Genomic DNA, 16,790 nt, shown 5'->3' with positions numbered 1-16,790 from the left:
CTCTATACAGTCAGCAAAAACAAGACCTAGAGCTGATTGTGGCTCTGATCATCAGCTTCTCATAGCAAAAATCAAACTTAAACTGAAGAGAGTAGGAAAAACCACTGGGCTAGTCAAGTATAATCTAAATCATATCCCTTATGAATACACAGTGGAAGTGAAGAACCGATTTAAGGAACTGGATTTGGTGGACAGAGTGCCTGAAGAACTTTGGATAGAGGCTCGTAACATTGTACAGCAACAAAAACCAACCCAAAGAAAAGGCAATGCAAGAAAGCAAAGTGGCTGTCCAATGAGGTCTTAGAAATAGCAGAGAGGAGAAGGGAAACAAAATGCAAGGGAGATAGGGAAAGTTACAGAAAATTGAATGCAGACTTCCAAAGAATAGCAAGGAGAGACAAGAGGGCCTTCTTAAACGAACAATGCAACGAAATAGAGGAAAAGAATAGAAAAGGAAAAAGCAGAGATCTGTTCAAGAAAATTGGAGATATTAAAGGAACATTGTGTGCAAAGATGAACATGATAAAGGACAAAAATGGGAGAGACCTCGCAGAAGCAGAAGACATGAAGAAAAGGTGGCAAGAATACACAAAAGAACTATACCAGAAAGATTTGGATATCCCGGACAACCCAGATAGTGTGGTTGCTGACCTTGAGCTAGACATCCTGGAGAGTGAAGTCAAGTGGCCCTTAGAAAGCTTGTCTAACAACAAGGCCAGTGGAGGTGATGGCATTCCAGTGGAACTATTTAAAATCTTAAAAGATGACGCTGTTAAGATGCTACATTCAATATGCCAGCAAGTTTGGAAAACTCAACAGTGGCCAGAGGACTGGAAAAGATCAGTCTACATACCAATCGCAAAGAAGGGCAGTGCCAGAGAATGCTCCAACTATTGTACAATTGCACTCATTTCGCACGCTAGCAAGGTTATGCTCAAAATCCTCCAAGGTAGGTTTCAACAGTATGTGGACCGAGAACTCCCAGAAGTGCAAGCTGGATTTCAAAGGGGCAGAGGAACTCGAGACTAAATTGCTAACATGCGCTGGATTATGGAGAAAGCCAGAGAGTTCCAGAAAAACATCTACTTCTGCTTCATTGACTATGCAAAAGCCCTTGACTGTGTGGACCACAGCTAACTATGGCAAGTCCTTAAAGAAATGGGAGTGCCTGACCACCTTATCTATCTCCTGAGAAATCTATACGTGGGACAGGAAGCAACAGTTAGAACTGGATACGGAAACACTGATTGGTTCAAAATTGGGAAAGGAGTACGACAAGGCTGTATATTGTCCCCCTGCTTATTTAACTTATATGCAGAATACATCATGCGAAAGGCATTCCTAGAGGAATCCCAAGGTGGAATTAAGATTGCTGGAAGAAATATCAACAACCTCAGATATGCAGATGATACAACTCTGATGGCAGAAAGTGAGGAGGAATTAAGGAACCTTATGAGGGTGAAAGAGGAGAGCGCAAAAAATGGTCTGAAGCTCAACATCAAAAAAACTAGGATCATGGCCACTGGTCCCATCACCTCCTGGGAAATAGAAGGGGAAGATACGGAGGCAGTGACAGATTTTACTTTCTTGGGCTCCATGATCACTGCAGATGGTGACAGCAGCCCTGAAATTAAAAGACGCCTTCTTCTTGGGAGGAAAGCAATGACAAACCTCGACAACATCTTAAAAAGCAGAGACATCACCTTGCCAACAAAAGTCCAAATAGTCAAAGCTATGGTTTTTCCTGTAGTGATGTACGGAAGTGAGAGCTGGACCATAAAGAAAGCTGACCGCCAAAGAATTGATGCTTTTGAATTGTGGTGCTGGAGGAGACTCTTGAGAGTCCTCTGGACTGCAAGGAGAACAAACCGATCCATTCTAAAGGAAATCAACCCTGAGTGCTCACTGGAAGGACAGATCCTGAAGCTGAGGCTCCACTACTTTGGCCATCTCATGAGAAGAGAAGACTCCCTGGAAAAGACCCTGATGTTAGGAACGTGTGAGGTCAAGAGGAGAAGGGGACGACAGAGGATGAGATGGTTGGACAGTGTCATTGAAGCGACCAACATGAATTTGGCCCAGCTCCGGGAGGCAGTGGAAGACAGGAGGGCCTGGCGTGCTCTGGTCCATGGGGTCACGAAGAGTTGGACACGACTAAACGACGAAACACAATGTGATTATAGATTAAAAGAGAAGATGGATAGTGAGGTGTGATCTTCATTGAGAAATTCCTGACAAAACAACACAACTGCATAGTTGCAGAGATGAAAACCAGTTTCTTGTTTTATTTTAGTGTGGAAGAAATTCTATATTAAATTTTCACCACTAAACAGGATTTTGTTGTATGTCTACAGTTGTACTTGTAGCCTGCCTTTCTCTTATGTTTTAGTTTCTCTAGTGTTTGATTATAATCATTACAAAACTAGATTCTGTCCTGACAGTTTTGGTAGTTTTCTTTTGCTATTTTATGAGTACTAAGCAAAGTTTTATCTTCTCACTGTGGAACAAACTTCCATCAGATATTATATGGAACTATCCAGCCCAGATGCTCAGAAGATTATTAAAGGCAGAACTGTTTAAGAGGGCTTTCAGCAACATTTTAGGCTGATCTGTGAGACCTGTATGCTATATTTGTAATCACAGCTTTTGATTATTTTTATTATTACAGTGGTGCCTCACACAACGATGTTAATTGGTTCCAAAAAAATCAACGTTGTGTGAAACATCGTTCTGTGAAACACCATTTCTCATAGGAATGCATTGAAAACTGGTTAATCCGTTCCAATTGGAACGGATTGCCATCGTTCAGTGAAAATCCCCATAGGAAACATCGTTGAGTGAAACAATGTTTCCTATATTGGAATGTATTGAAGCCGACTCAATACATTTCAATGCCTTTGCGAAGTCCTTTTTCGCTCCTGTAAAAGTGTCTTACAATGTTTGGACGCTGTTTTAAATGATTGCAATGGTTAGTCCACCTCCTGAAACCTATGCAAACTGATTTTGGTGTTGTTCTGACACTTCGTTAATTTATGATGATTTTTTGTTTTTTCTCCATTGGAAACCATTGGATGGTCTGTCTAATGGTTTCCAATGGAAAAAACAAAAAATCATCATAAATTAACGAAGTGTCAGAACAACACCAAAATCAGCTTGCATAGATTTCAGGAGGTGGACTAACCATTGCAATCATTTAAAACAGCGTCCAAACATTGTAAGACACTTTTACAGGAGCGAAAAGGGAGATCGTTGTGTGAAAATTCCCCATAGGAAACATCGCTGTGTGAGGCAGCAAATTTAACAGAAAAAGGCATCGTTGTGTGAATTCATCGTTGTGTGAGGCACTCGTTGTGCGAGGCACCACTGTATTATTAAATTATTCAATTATACTTATCTACATTTAGTTTATTATGTTATATTTTATGTAATTTGGTTTGATTTAAATTATCAATTACCAATCCTAGGCACCTATTTTCATTTTAATATGTGGTGGTACATTTTCTGATTTCTTTCGATTATTCTAGTTGGTTATATACTTTCCCTAATTATGTAAACTGCCCTGAGTAGCGTTCCCAGTAAGTTGGACAGTCTATAAGTTGAATGAATGAATGAATGAATGAATGAATGAATGAATGAATGAATGAATGAATGAATGAATGAATGAATGAATGAATATTCAGCTTATAGTGTTTCTCCGAAAATAAGACAGGGTCTTATATTAATTTTTGCTCCAAAAATGCAGTAGGCTTATTTTCAGGGGATTTTTTTTTCATGAACAACAATCTTGTTTTTTTCATGAACAACAATCTACACTTATTCAAATATAGTCATGTCATCTTCTTCGGCGTTGCACAGTGGTGGAGGGTGGGGTTTCACTTAACTGGGATTATTTTGGGGGGTAGGACTTATATTAGGAGCATCCTGAAAAATCATACTAGGGCTTATTTTCAAGTTAGGTCTTATTTTCGGGAAAACAGGGTAGTGTGCATTCCTAAAACTAATTAAGGCTTCATAATTCATTTTCACTTACCTTGAAATACAAGATGATATTGCTTGTTGAACTTCCCTTTCTGTGTTTGGAATTAGTTTCGATTGTATTACAGGTTTACAAATGCTTTGGAAGTGTCTCAATATTTTTTCTAAATGTTCTTCAATATTTAGGAAAAATATCCTAAGTGGATTATATCTGTGAAACAAACTAATGCCATGGAAAACATGTCATGATGCGCCCTGGGGGACATAAGCATCTGGTGGGCCATCTTTTGTAAGCCTTATAAAAGTGAGTAGGGCTTTTGTAACTCCTCCCAGGACAATTTAGATCTCTGATTGGGCCAGGTGGAAAAGTACCAATTTTTTTTTCATATAATAAATGCAGTGTTGGTCTCTGTCTTGCAAGGACTGACAATGGCAGCCAGGACCTGTATGTATGTATGTATGTAAAGTATTTGTACCTTGCCTTTCTTCTAAAAAGACTCAAGGCAGCTAAAAAAAAAATTAAGTATCAAAAGCTAAATACAATAGATTATTTATTAAAATAATTAGACATATATAATATTAAAACTAATATATAAAAACAGTTCAAAAACACATTAAGACAACAAAACACAACAGTCATGTTTTAAGAAACCCCTTTAAGCAACCAGTCACTAAGAGAAAGCCTGGCTGAAGAGAAAAGTCTTTGCTTATGGAAGAATAAACTCATGCCAAATAACCTGCTTGTGGAAGGGCAGCAAAGATTAGGGACAGCTTGGCCTCCTGTTGAAGGGAGTTCCAGAGTTTGGGAGCAGTGACAGAGAAGGCTCCATCAAACACAATTATGTAACACTAAGCATCATCAGCATTGTATTACTGTGACATTTTGTCCAGTATATCCTTAATATATCCTGGTGAAAATCCTTCATTCTGCTGAGGCTACATATGAGTGGCTTGACATATAGAAACTGCTTACCTTATTTGCATGCTTAACGTGAATAGCATCTCCACATATGTCAGGCACCCATCCATAGCTATGGAGTCATCACCAAGAGTGAGGCATTAGCAACCAATTGTTATGCTGAATGACGGTAACATATGTGGTAAGAGGTTCTTAAACATTACACTCCTAACATGTTGTTTCCACTTAAATAAAACCTGTTATATTATAATTAGAGATGGAGACTGTGACAGCCTCCTCTCACGTCACAAAGGAGCTGCCACGTCACTCTCACACCCTCACTTTATTCACGCTGCCACCAACCATTCCCTCATAAAACTCTTCAGACAAAAGTATGATTTTTAAAATAAAAACTTACGTTTATTGATAATAACAAAAGGAATGGTAAATCACTATAATAATTAAAATAAAAGGCAATCAGTATAATAAAGTACCCATACACATACTCTCTCTCAGACCTTCACTCTATATATATAGCACAGTACTACACAACATGTACAAGCCCTAACTCCCTAAGTCCCTAACCAGACCCTATCAAGTCCCTATCTGACTCACACCTCATTCACTCCCCCTTAAATACCCTAGCTCCACCCTCTTATGTCCCACCTCCCGTCACGCTATTGGCAGATGACAAACAACCATAGCAATGACGGGCAGATGACATCACCGTTACTGTAACAGAGACGAATTGCCATTTTGGTGAGTTGTTGTGCTTTGTGATCCGTCAAAGTTGATGAAACACGAATATCCTCCCCATGAACTCATGAAGCACAAATTTACTTGTTGGTTTGTGGGGGGTTAGACTGCCAGAGGTTGCCTAAAAAATAAAAAGGTGACCCCTCCCCTCCACAGCCTACCCCCTGCCCCCTTGCCTCTGTACCTTGACTGCCGCAGTCTGGGCTGCCACTGCCATCCACAGAGGCCTGTACCACGGTGGCCTCCACAGTCACTATCCAGCACTGTTTGTTGTGATGGCCTCTGCCACCATGGCCTGCCTTAAGGGAATCTAGGCTGCCCTTTGCAAAGATGGTGGCTGCAGCTTCCCTGCCTAAAAGAAACTGCAGCCGCCATCTTTGCAAAGGGCAGCCTGGATTCCCTTAAGGCAGGCTAAGGGAATCTGGGCTGCCTTTTGCAAAGATGGCAGCTGCAACTTCTCTGCCCTAAAAGAAGCCACAGCCTCCATCTTTGCAAAGGGCAGCCAGTGTGCTTCACGGCAGGCCGTGACTGTGGAGACCACCGCAGCGGGCAGTGATGGATGGTGGCGGTGGCAGAAGATGATGGTGGCGCCAAGTGGTGGTGGATGGTGACAGCAGCTAAGGTAGGGAGGTTAAGGAGGTGGGGGATAGGCTGTTCGGGAGGGTGGCTGTGGGGCTGCCTGCCTGCCTATCGGCCCATTCATCAGCTGATCGGCAGGTCCATAGGCAGAATGGGAAAGCCATAAGAAGAGGGGGAAGACTATCCTTCCCTCTCTTTGTATGGGGGATGAATAAAAATGGGGAAATATTTGTCCCTTCATATTCATCAGGGTCTCTGGAAGTGATGAATATGAAGGGACAAATATTTAATGAATCAGTGATTTTTCACAAATATCACAATCTTTTTTTTTAGTTTGTCCCCATGTTTAACTATAATGCTCTGAAAACAGTTGAATGCAGGTAATCTGTTGCCCCACTTGATTATATATATGTGACTGAAAAGATACAGCTTAGGTCTTCCACACTATGTGCATTTTATTAACTCTTACGACATTCACGTATTAAGGGAAAAACTGGGTTTTGTCTCTGAAAACATGACAGTTCAGTGTTACCATATGTGATGACCTCTGAAATAGGGTATACTGTTGCTTAAATCTCTGGATTACAGATCTCTCTGCTTGACATCAGCTCACATCGTTATGCAATGCATCTTTATATTGGAAAGTATGAGCTCATAATGTCAAGTAACCTCAAATGGCTAGGACCTGCTAATTAACAGCTCAATAGTCCCATTCCTGAATAAACTAATCAGTTTTTGTCAGTTATCTGTATCCTCACTTGGACATGGAGATAAATAGCAGCAGGGACATGTATTTGTCCTCCTTCTAACTAAAAAAGTAGATTTTTATCCATGAAAACTCAGGCTGAAATAAATCTGTTAGTTTTCTCTCTCTCTCTCAATCTCTACCCTTTTATTTTTGCCAAGTCATTTTCCTAAATAATTGCAGTTAAAGCACAAGTCATTATGTCCAAAATTAAGTATAATTGGATACGTATATATGTGTTAAAAGGAACAAGAAGAAATGAAGAATCATGTGGAAAAGCCTTATGTGGAAGATAAAAAGAATAAGTCTTGAAGATTTAATGATCAGTGTAGGTTACAATTAGAGATGGGGGGGTTTTCTTCTTCGTGGTCTTTGTGAATGCACACATGGGTTAAAGTGCATCTGCGCAGGACTCCTGGGAATGTTCTAGAGCTTAAAAACGTGATTATGATGTTCCCCTGTGGCGTGCATGCTCCGCCTGCCCGTAATACCTCAGTTCCTTTTAGCTGCCGCTGAAATCGGACTCCTTTAGCAACTACAGTACTAGAGCAAAATTCTTATATCTTAAGGGTTTTGGATGTTTTGGACTGATAAATGTTTACGACTTCGGGATTACGGACTTAATCTGGTCCTTTTGTGTCGGACGTTTCCCCGTGAGTTATCTTTTTGTTTCTGATTTCTCTCCATTTCCCCCCTTTTTTTCCTTCCCGTTCCCACCATTTTTATGGCCTCTCCAGGCCCGTTTAAACGCTGTATGTCGTGTGTCAATAAGATCCCCTTCACGGACGGCCACAACCACTGCTTATTTTGTCTGGGGGAACGGCACCAGACTCACTCCTGCCTGCAGTGTAAAAGATTAATCAAGCCTGCTCTCAAGCTCTGCTTGCAGTGACTTCAATCGTATCTTTGGGAAAAATCCCTGAGAACCTCGAGTCCCTCAGCCATGGAACCTACCATAACTCCTGTTCCTCGACCCAAGCCTGTTGTTCCATTGGCTCCTGCTACGCCCTCTCTGAGAACTCTCTGAGAAGGCACCCAGACCGAAAGCTTCTTCGGCATCGACATCGACCTCAGTGCTGAAGTTGCCCTCGGCCTCAATGAAAGATCGTTCTCCTAAGAAGAAGGAGGATGTGGTTAAGCAGAAGAAATCTAAGCAAGCTTCTAAGTCTACTCAGCCCTGAGAGCCTCCTCCTTTCCATGTTTCTCTCCCATCCCCAATCCTTGAGGAATCGTTCAGGGATATGCCATATCCAGACTCCCCGTCTGAAGCTGACGAGTCAGGACCACCTCCTCACGCTTAGGCTTTGGTATCAATACCAAGCCTGTCTCCAAGTCATGGCCGTTCTGAGGCTGATGTCATCTCTAGCCCGGCCTCGGCCCATTCTAGCCCCATGTCTATTGGGCGGGAAACAGTAATACAATTGTCTAACTTGGAGGCATCAGCAGGGCAGTCTCCTCCGCGTAAGCGACCAGTCAAACGTCGCCACATTTCCCCATCTCGACAATACCCTCAGCCTCGGGACATTATTTTCATTCTTCGTCCATCTAGACATCATTTGGCTTTGGATTATGGGGAACCCTTTTATGCGGAGGTTGATTGACATGGTGATCAACGTCGATACCATCTGGATGAGTTTGATCCCTATTATGACACTGGCTACTATGGGAGACCTAAGAGAGTGCATTATGCTTATGCCTCTCCTTTTGAATCTTCTCTTTTGCCTTTACCTCCTCCTCAGCGTCAACATTGAGCTTATTACCAGCTCGATCCCGTATTTCAGGTACCAACGAAATCTGCAGTTAAATGCCGCATGCCTCAACCTGATGCCTTTCGACTGGAGCCCCCTCCGTCAAAATGCTTCTGCATGTCCTCAGTACCATCAGCTTCGATGTTGCACCCAAGGTCTGTTTGTCCCGTCATGTCACATGTTCTGCTTCAGTATCAACCCCTTGCGCTCCAGCTTCTACTTCTCAGGCTCGTCACCGTTCTCCCTCTCCACCTCTCCATTTCTAGAGGCTCTTCAGTTTCAACAGCTCCTGAGCAGGATCCATATTCCAAGGCTTCCAGGGAGTCTCCTTCAAATTTACCAACCCCTGATTCGGACGTGGCGGATATTCACATACCATCCCCATCGAAGGACCTTTCATCTTACTCCCAACTCATTCTCTGTATGGCCAACTCCTTGGAGCTCGATACTGAGCAACCTCCCTCTCCTAAACATGATCTCGTCTTCGACGAAATCAATCAAGAAAAATCCCCTCCGTTGAGTCTGGCATTTATACCTGCCATGTTGGACCTTATTAGGGAATCATGGGATAAACCATCTACAGTGGTGCCTCGCACAACGAGTGCCTCACACAACGATGAATTCACACAACGATGCCTTTTTCTGTTAAATTTGCTGCCTCACACAGCGATGTTTCCTATGGGGGATTTTCACACAACGATCTCCCTTTTCGCTCCTGTAAAAGTGTTTACCAATGTTTGGACGCTGTTTTAAATGATTGCAATGGTTAGTCCACCTCCTGAAACCTATGCAAACTTATTTTGGTGTTGTTCTGACACTTCGTTAATTTATGATGATTTTTTGTTTTTTCCATTGGAAACCATTAGACAGACCATCCAATGGTTTCCTATGGAGAAAAAACAAAAAAATCATCATAAATTAACGAAGTGTCAGAACAACACCAAAATCAGTTTGCATAGGTTTCAGGAGGTGGACTAACCATTGCAATCATTTAAAACAGCGTCCAAACATTGTAAGACACTTTTACGGGAGCGAAAAAGGACTTCGCAAAGGCATTGAAATGTATTGAGTCGGCTTCAATACATTCCAATATAGGAAACATTGTTTCACTCAACGATGTTTCCTATGGGGATTTTCACTGAACGATGGCAATCCGTTCCAATTGGAACGGATTAACCGGTTTTCAATTCATTCCTATGTGAAATGTTGTTTCACAGAACGATGTTTCACACAACGTTGATTTTTTTGGAACCAATTAACATTGTTGTGTGAGGCACCACTGTACGTCTCTTCAGATTTCCAGATGTGTTGAAAACCATTATCAACCACATGGGAACGATATAGCTTTCCTTGTTAAGCATCTGTCTCCAAACTCTATTATAGTTCATTCCAATCAGTCTTGCACTGGGAAGCATTCAACAGCCACTCCCACCAACAATGAAGGTAAAAAGCTGGGTGTCCTACGTTGTCATCTGTATTCCTTGGCCTTCTTTATCATGAGGGTCTCCAACTACCAGGTTGCGATGGGAGCTTATCATAGACTGTGGAATAAGATCCTCCCAGTTCTTCAGTCTGCTCCCAAGGAGACTAGAGCCAGTGCCCTCAATGTCCACCTTGAGGCCTCTACTTTGGCTAAATGGCAGCGTTTAGCATCCCGCCATACGGCTGATGCTGCTTCAAAGGCTATGGCTTCTGCTATTGCCCTCAGGGGACATACATGGCTGCGTTCAGCGGGAATCACTGATGATGCTAGGTCCCGCATTGAAGATCTTCCCCATGATTGCATTGGCCTCTTCAACAAGAAGACTGATGATGTGGTGGATAACTTGCACAAGATTCATAAGACTGCCCGTTCTTACTCCACCCAACAGCCAAGGTACTAACGTAACCAGTAGTGCAGACCTTTCACATTCCAACAATCATACCAACAACCCTGGCTTATGAATTGTCTGCCAAGGCTCCGCCAGATGTGCTGAAGGTGCACTCTATGAGAGCTATGGCCTCCTCTACTGCCCTGTTTCGTGGCATTGAGATCTCTGACATCCGTCGAGTGGCCACTTAATCTACACCTTTGACTTTTGTGACGCATTATCGTTTGGACGTCAGGGCCAAGAAGGAAGTAGGTTTGGCAGAGCTGTGCTGACTTCATTGTTAGCATGAAGGCCCTCCTTCCAGTAAGTTAGCCTGCTAGTCACCCATTCGTGTGCATTCACAGAGAACCTGAAGAAAGATAACTTACCTGTAACCATAGTTCTTCGAGTGGTCCTCTGTGAATCCGCATGTCCTGCCCATCCTCCCCGCTATTCATCACTTCATCCTGAACGTTGTTATAGTCAGAGCTTTGACAGCGGCGGATATTTTTCAGAACTGATGTATTACAAGCAGGCAGAGCAGGCGCGCCATGGGGGAATGTCCTACTGATCACATGTTTTTAAGCTCTAGAACATTCCGATGAGTCCTGTGCAGGCACAGTCTAACCCATTCATGTGGATTCACAGAGACCACTCAAAGAACCATGGTTACAGGTAAGTAATCTCTTGATTAATATTCGTATACAAATATCCCCACACAAGTGGAAATAACGAGGTTCCGGTCCCTGGGACCGGACGATCCACTCACCAGTGTGCTAATGCCATGGGGTCCACGCTGCCGTCCTATCACTTCAGAGATCGCGATTGCTGAGACATCCTTCGACTTGGCAGGGAGGCTTGTCGTCCCACCTCCTACCAGGAGTGGCTCGGTGATCTTTGGAGCATAGGATGGCAGCGCGGACCCCGGGGCATTAGTGCATCAGTGAGTGGACCATCCGGCCCCATGGGGCTGAACCCTCATTATCTCCACCTGTGCAGGGGCATTTGCATACAAATATGAATACTCCCATCTCTGGTTACAATGGTTGGCATTCACCATGGATTTTTTTCTCTTTTTATTTTTATTTTTTACAGCAGGCTAATGCAAAATCACAGTCATACATAGTGTAACTTTTAGAAATGAATTGCTGTGGGTTATTAAAACTTCATAGACATTATCTCCTGTATACAGAGTTGTGCAACTTGGCATACAACAGATAATATCTATGGAGATTTCTTAATTCATGGCAATTTGTAGTTAAAAGTTATGCTGTTTGTGTAACTGCAACATAATTTCAGCCAATGTATTTACTTTGCTCAAGATGAGATTTATCTGAAAAAAATTAATATTTTGATATACAATGGTAATCTCATGAACTTTTATTAATACATCACAGATCAGTTTGACAGGTGGCCTCTAGTGAAAGGCTGCTTAATCTGTTGCCCTTCTAAATTCTTCCTTACTAAAAAAAATGCTTGATCTAAGATTAGGCTTCAGAATTTTCTTCTGTTCATCAGAACCAATAAATATCAGATTCTCTTTTAGTACGCATATATAGAGGTGAAATGGGGTGAGGGTGATAATGCTGTTTGGAAAATAGTTCCCTTGAGGCACTAGCTAGTATTTCATTTAATGCATTCTGTTGCCGAAATGGGAACAGTACTAATGAAACTACTGTATAAGATCACTAGAGTTTGATACTTCTGTCACTGCTGTGTGCTCAATAAAAACAGAGTAGAATGACAAAATTTCTGTAAATTTTGTGTAAATTTTGTGCTTTGTTTAATTACAGTATGTGTGTCTTCCTTTTATTTCTAACCAGAATTTTCTTGTCTTGTCACAGTGTATAAGTCCCCAGAGTATGAATCCCTCGGATTTGACCTGACAGTTGAACGATTAGTTTCAATTGGATACCCTCAAGAGCTACTTAATTTTGCCTATGATCCTGCATTCCCTACCAGGTAAATGACTGTAACATACCAAATAATGTGTATTCTGTATACTTTTTAAATAATTTTTTTGTTTGTTTTGTTTTGTTGAGTAATTTGGAAGAATGCTGAATTGTACAAGGCACTTGAACATTTAGGTTGATGTGATTTTTTAAAAAAAGTCTCAAAAAAGTGAATTTCGTAGCAGGAAATGCTAAATGGGCACTCAGGTTGTGTTTTTGTCAAATGAATACATTACATATTGATGAAGCAAGTTCAATACTAAAAATTGTACATGAAACTGTTTGAAGGAAAAGATTTGGAGATACAGTATGGACAAAGTTCCTTAGATGCATCTTTGTTTGTACTGAAACATGAATGTATTAGGGTTCCCTCTCCGAGATGACCACTGTTTGTGTTAATATCAGTGGACTTTTCTTGAGGTTATCATAAGGAGCTCATTGATGAATCCAGAATGTTGGATCCAGGCTTAATCATACTTGAAATAAGCCCACTAAGTTAGTAATTATTAACTTAAGTCCCATTTATTTCAATGAGGCTGCTCTAAGTATGACTAAATCTGAATCCAACCTAGAGTTTCTAGGGAGCTATTGGGAGCTCCAGTGCATGCGCTAAAGTGTATTTGAATTTCTTGTGGATGCAAATCAATGTTTGCAACAGAAGCATTGTTGGGATACAATTTGAAGCTTTTCATGGAATTGTGAAGGAGAGCATATTAGTACCTTTATTAGGCCCAATTCACATGTTTAATCTTGAAGATCTGTGGTGACGTCTTGTAGAACCTCTGAAATATTACTGCAGTGGAGAAATGCCCTGGCATTTTGTAACACCATGGAAAAGAACTATGTGAGTCATGCCTTTGCCACCAGTAGTGAAGAAATTGCAAGCCTGTTTGCATTATCATGTTGCTTTAAACATAAAATTGCATTTTCTTCAGCCCTCCCAAACCCCACTGCAAATACTTCTGATAGCAATGGTATACCATAATGTGGGCAAGGACTTGAAGTCTTTTGATCTGTGTTGTTTGTAAAGCCTTTAACACCGCCATTGGCACAACTTCGATCCACATGCACAGGCTCAGAGCCCTATATGTCTACTCTTGGGTATGAAGTCTTAGTTTATACAAGTAATGTCTATTTAGCTTTCAAACTTCTCAAATTAATCTGGATTCCTTCTTGCTTGTAAGATCATTTGATCACTGTAGAACGACAGTCTTAGTAAGCTGGTGTTACTTGGTGGTTTTCAGTCTCCCTTGTTCTCTCATATTTCATGTACAGATTATACATTATAGCAGACATGGGTGACTGCTCAAACTGTCTTCCTCAATTATGTTCTCACCCCTCTCACATTAACGTGTAGTTTCACTTAACTGAAAATGAAACTCCTCATGTCATTCCACTTCTGCTTTGATAGTAGCAATTCATGATACAGAGGGAGGGCTATGGAAGTGCACCATGAGTTGATGTCACATCATGGGCGAGTGAAGAGTTGCACATTGATGAGAGATGGGGGAGAATATGTTTGGAAATCTTTTTCCAAGGCAGTGTTTACTGAGAGCCTCAGTAGACTGGCAGTTTTTCCACAGAATACAGAGAAGATATGACTGAAAACCTTAATTGCCATTTACTAGCAAAATCATTTTTAAGAGTCAGACTTAAGAATCCTCATGTGAAAGGGGATGTGTTGTTTGGGGGCATGAAAGGGAGAGGCACTGAATGTTTTCTGAAACGATCACTTACCTGCTTCTCCCTTTTTAAAAAACAAATTGAAAGAAGAGAACCTGAAGGGAGATAAGCAGTGAGTAGGGGGATGTTCTGCACTTGTTTGAGTGTACCTTTACTTGTTTAAACATGACACACACCCTTTCCATATGATGAGTGCAATGGCATATTCAAACAGAACTACAGTATCTAAATTACTGTTTGCTCTAAGCAAGGCGCTTCTGATAAACCATTGATAGCTCCCCCTTTATCAAGTTTTGTCCACAATGTTTCAGCTTTTATAAAATGTTCTAGAGTGTTCAAAGTAATACTCAGCAATGTGGCTTCATGTGCTATCTCCTCCTTCTAGTTATTTGTGAAGAAAACTGTCCTTTAGCATGTCAAATTACTTAACATTTAACTGTAGCTAGTTTCTGACATGCTGATGTTGCAAAGTCTGAAGTGTTAGGTCTGCATGACACAGCAAACTGTAGTGTTGTAAAAGTGGAAGCAAATGCTTCTTAAATTGCCCTTCTGTCTGCAGCAGTCTTTCTGTTAAGATAAATGAACTAATGATAAGAGAATCGATCTACTGTACATTTAAACCAGGCAATGCAGACTATTTTTTCCTCTGCAGCTAAACAAAAGTTCATTGGGACTCTGTCAGCAAAATGTCCTCCTTAGGGTCAGATTCTAGTTTGGACAGAACGTGATAGAACTGGCTCAGGTATGCCCTTCCAATAGACTATCTTTCAAAGTCTTGCTGTTAACTGCTTGGTAAACATTGCTTATATCAATCTTTGCATTTCTTTGTTAATTAGAGGCCTGGTATTTGATTCTCTTTATGGAAATCTGCTGAAAGTCGATGCCTATGGAAACATCCTAGTATGTGCACATGGCTTTAACTTCATGAGGGGGTAAGTGCTATGTGTACAGAACATTTCAGTTAGGTTGTATTCATTGTGCACAATGATTGTATTGTACTTTGGGAAACTTCCGAATTTAAAAAAAATAGGTTTGATATATTAGCTACTTTGAGGTGTCACCTTAGCCTAATTTTTCCAAATCCTGATGCCTATTTGCCTTGGGATAAGTTAAAATAGTGTTTTATTTGTATCTTTGAAATCTAATTGGAAAAACAAGCAAGTAGATCTGATAGAAATACGCACAGATCTGGTTCAGTTATAAATACCTTGGTTTAGTAGATCGTTGTGCTTGGTGTCCATATACTGTCTTTTTCCTCCTCCACTTACACCTTTTTTTAAAAAAACAACAACCCATAATTTCCCAAGAATAGAAGGAAATAGGTTCCTCTCTAGGGTAAACCATTTTTAAGTACCACCATTGTAGGCCTTAAAGGTCCTGATTGGAGTTAACACTGTTATTAACATAAATGATTATGATCGTTACATTTTTAATGGGTGTATTCCCTTATCCCTTTCATTTTTCAGACCAGAGATTCGAGAGCAGTATCCTAATAAATTCATCCAGAGGGATGACACTGACAGGTTTTACATTTTAAACACACTGTTCAATTTACCAGGTGAGATCCTAAGCTGAAAGTGGTGGGGGGAGTGTGCAGTGAAGGTTAGTAGGTATGAGTTAATTTCAAATTGGTAATATTAGGAATGTCCTCTTGGATTAAATACATGAGCCTCTGTCTATCTGCCCATTCATGTTTAACTTTTGCCTTGATTTTGATACCTGGCTTCTTCTTTCCTTCTTTCTTAATTTTTGCAGAGACCTACCTGTTGGCCTGTCTGGTTGATTTTTTTACTAACTGTCCCAGGTATTCAAGGTGAGTGCATATGTCTGTGTTATATGAAATCTGGTGAGTCTTTCTGTTGTTGTTGTTTAGTTGTTAAGTTGTGTCTGACTCTTTGTGACGCCATGGACCAGAACACACCAGGCCCCTCCTGTCTTCCATTGCCTCCCGGAGTTTGGTCAAATTCATGTTGGTAGCTTCGATGACACTATCCAACCATCTCGCCCTCTGTCATTACCTCCTCCTCTTGCCCTCACACTTTCCCAACATCAGGGTCTTTTCCAGGGAGTCTTCTCTTCTCATGAAATGGCCAAAGTATTGGAGCCTCAGTTTCGGGATCTGTCCTTCCAGTGAGCACTCGGGGTTGATTTCCTTTAAAATGGATAGGTTCGTTCTCTTTGCAGTCCAGGGGACTCTCAAGAGTCTCCTCCAGCACCACAATTCAAAACCATCAATTCTTTGGTGGTCAGCCTTCTTTATGGTTGAGCTCTCACTTCCATACATCGCTGCTAGAAAAACCATAGCTTTTACTGTGCAGACCTTTGTCAGCAAGGCAATGTCTCTGCTTTTTAAGATGCTGTCTAGGTTTGTCATTGCTTTCCTCCCAGTCTTTCTGTAGTCACCTTCTTTTCTCAATGCAAATATCAGTGCAAATATTCGTATCTATAATCTGGTGAAAATGAAACTATTTAAGACACTGATTACTTTTCTTAAAATTTGTGATGGAAACCCCCATGGGGTTCACAATATTTTGCCATTCACAGGTGACAAACAGTGATTAAACTAGATAAATATTATAATTTAGCACAATTATGGGAAATTTA

The 16,790-nt window shown here is 41.1% G+C and overlaps 1 protein-coding gene across 16 annotated transcripts in view; it reads left to right on the top strand.

Annotated features, from left to right (window-relative positions):
- NT5C2 (5'-nucleotidase, cytosolic II) overlaps window positions 1-16,790 on the top strand; it is a 119,072-nt gene that overhangs the window by 69,315 nt on the left and 32,967 nt on the right. For 12 of the 16 annotated variants that reach the window (XM_078389459.1, XM_020790874.3, XM_078389460.1 and 9 more), the window contains 4 exons: window positions 12,396-12,513; window positions 15,023-15,118; window positions 15,653-15,744; window positions 15,942-15,999. In XM_078389459.1, coding sequence (XP_078245585.1) covers window positions 12,396-12,513; window positions 15,023-15,118; window positions 15,653-15,744; window positions 15,942-15,999 — 364 coding nt within the window. Of the gene's footprint in view, window positions 1-12,395; window positions 12,514-14,838; window positions 14,929-15,022; window positions 15,119-15,652; window positions 15,745-15,941; window positions 16,000-16,790 lie in introns of all 16 variants that reach the window. The other 4 variants (XM_078389468.1, XM_078389462.1, XM_078389464.1 and 1 more) reach the window with 1 other exon arrangement.

This window comes from Pogona vitticeps, chromosome 3 (genome assembly GCF_051106095.1).
Source record: "Pogona vitticeps strain Pit_001003342236 chromosome 3, PviZW2.1, whole genome shotgun sequence".
NCBI lineage: Eukaryota > Metazoa > Chordata > Lepidosauria > Squamata > Agamidae > Pogona > Pogona vitticeps.
The sequence above is the reverse complement of the archived record's forward strand: the minus strand, read 5'-3'. Positions and strand labels throughout refer to the sequence as shown.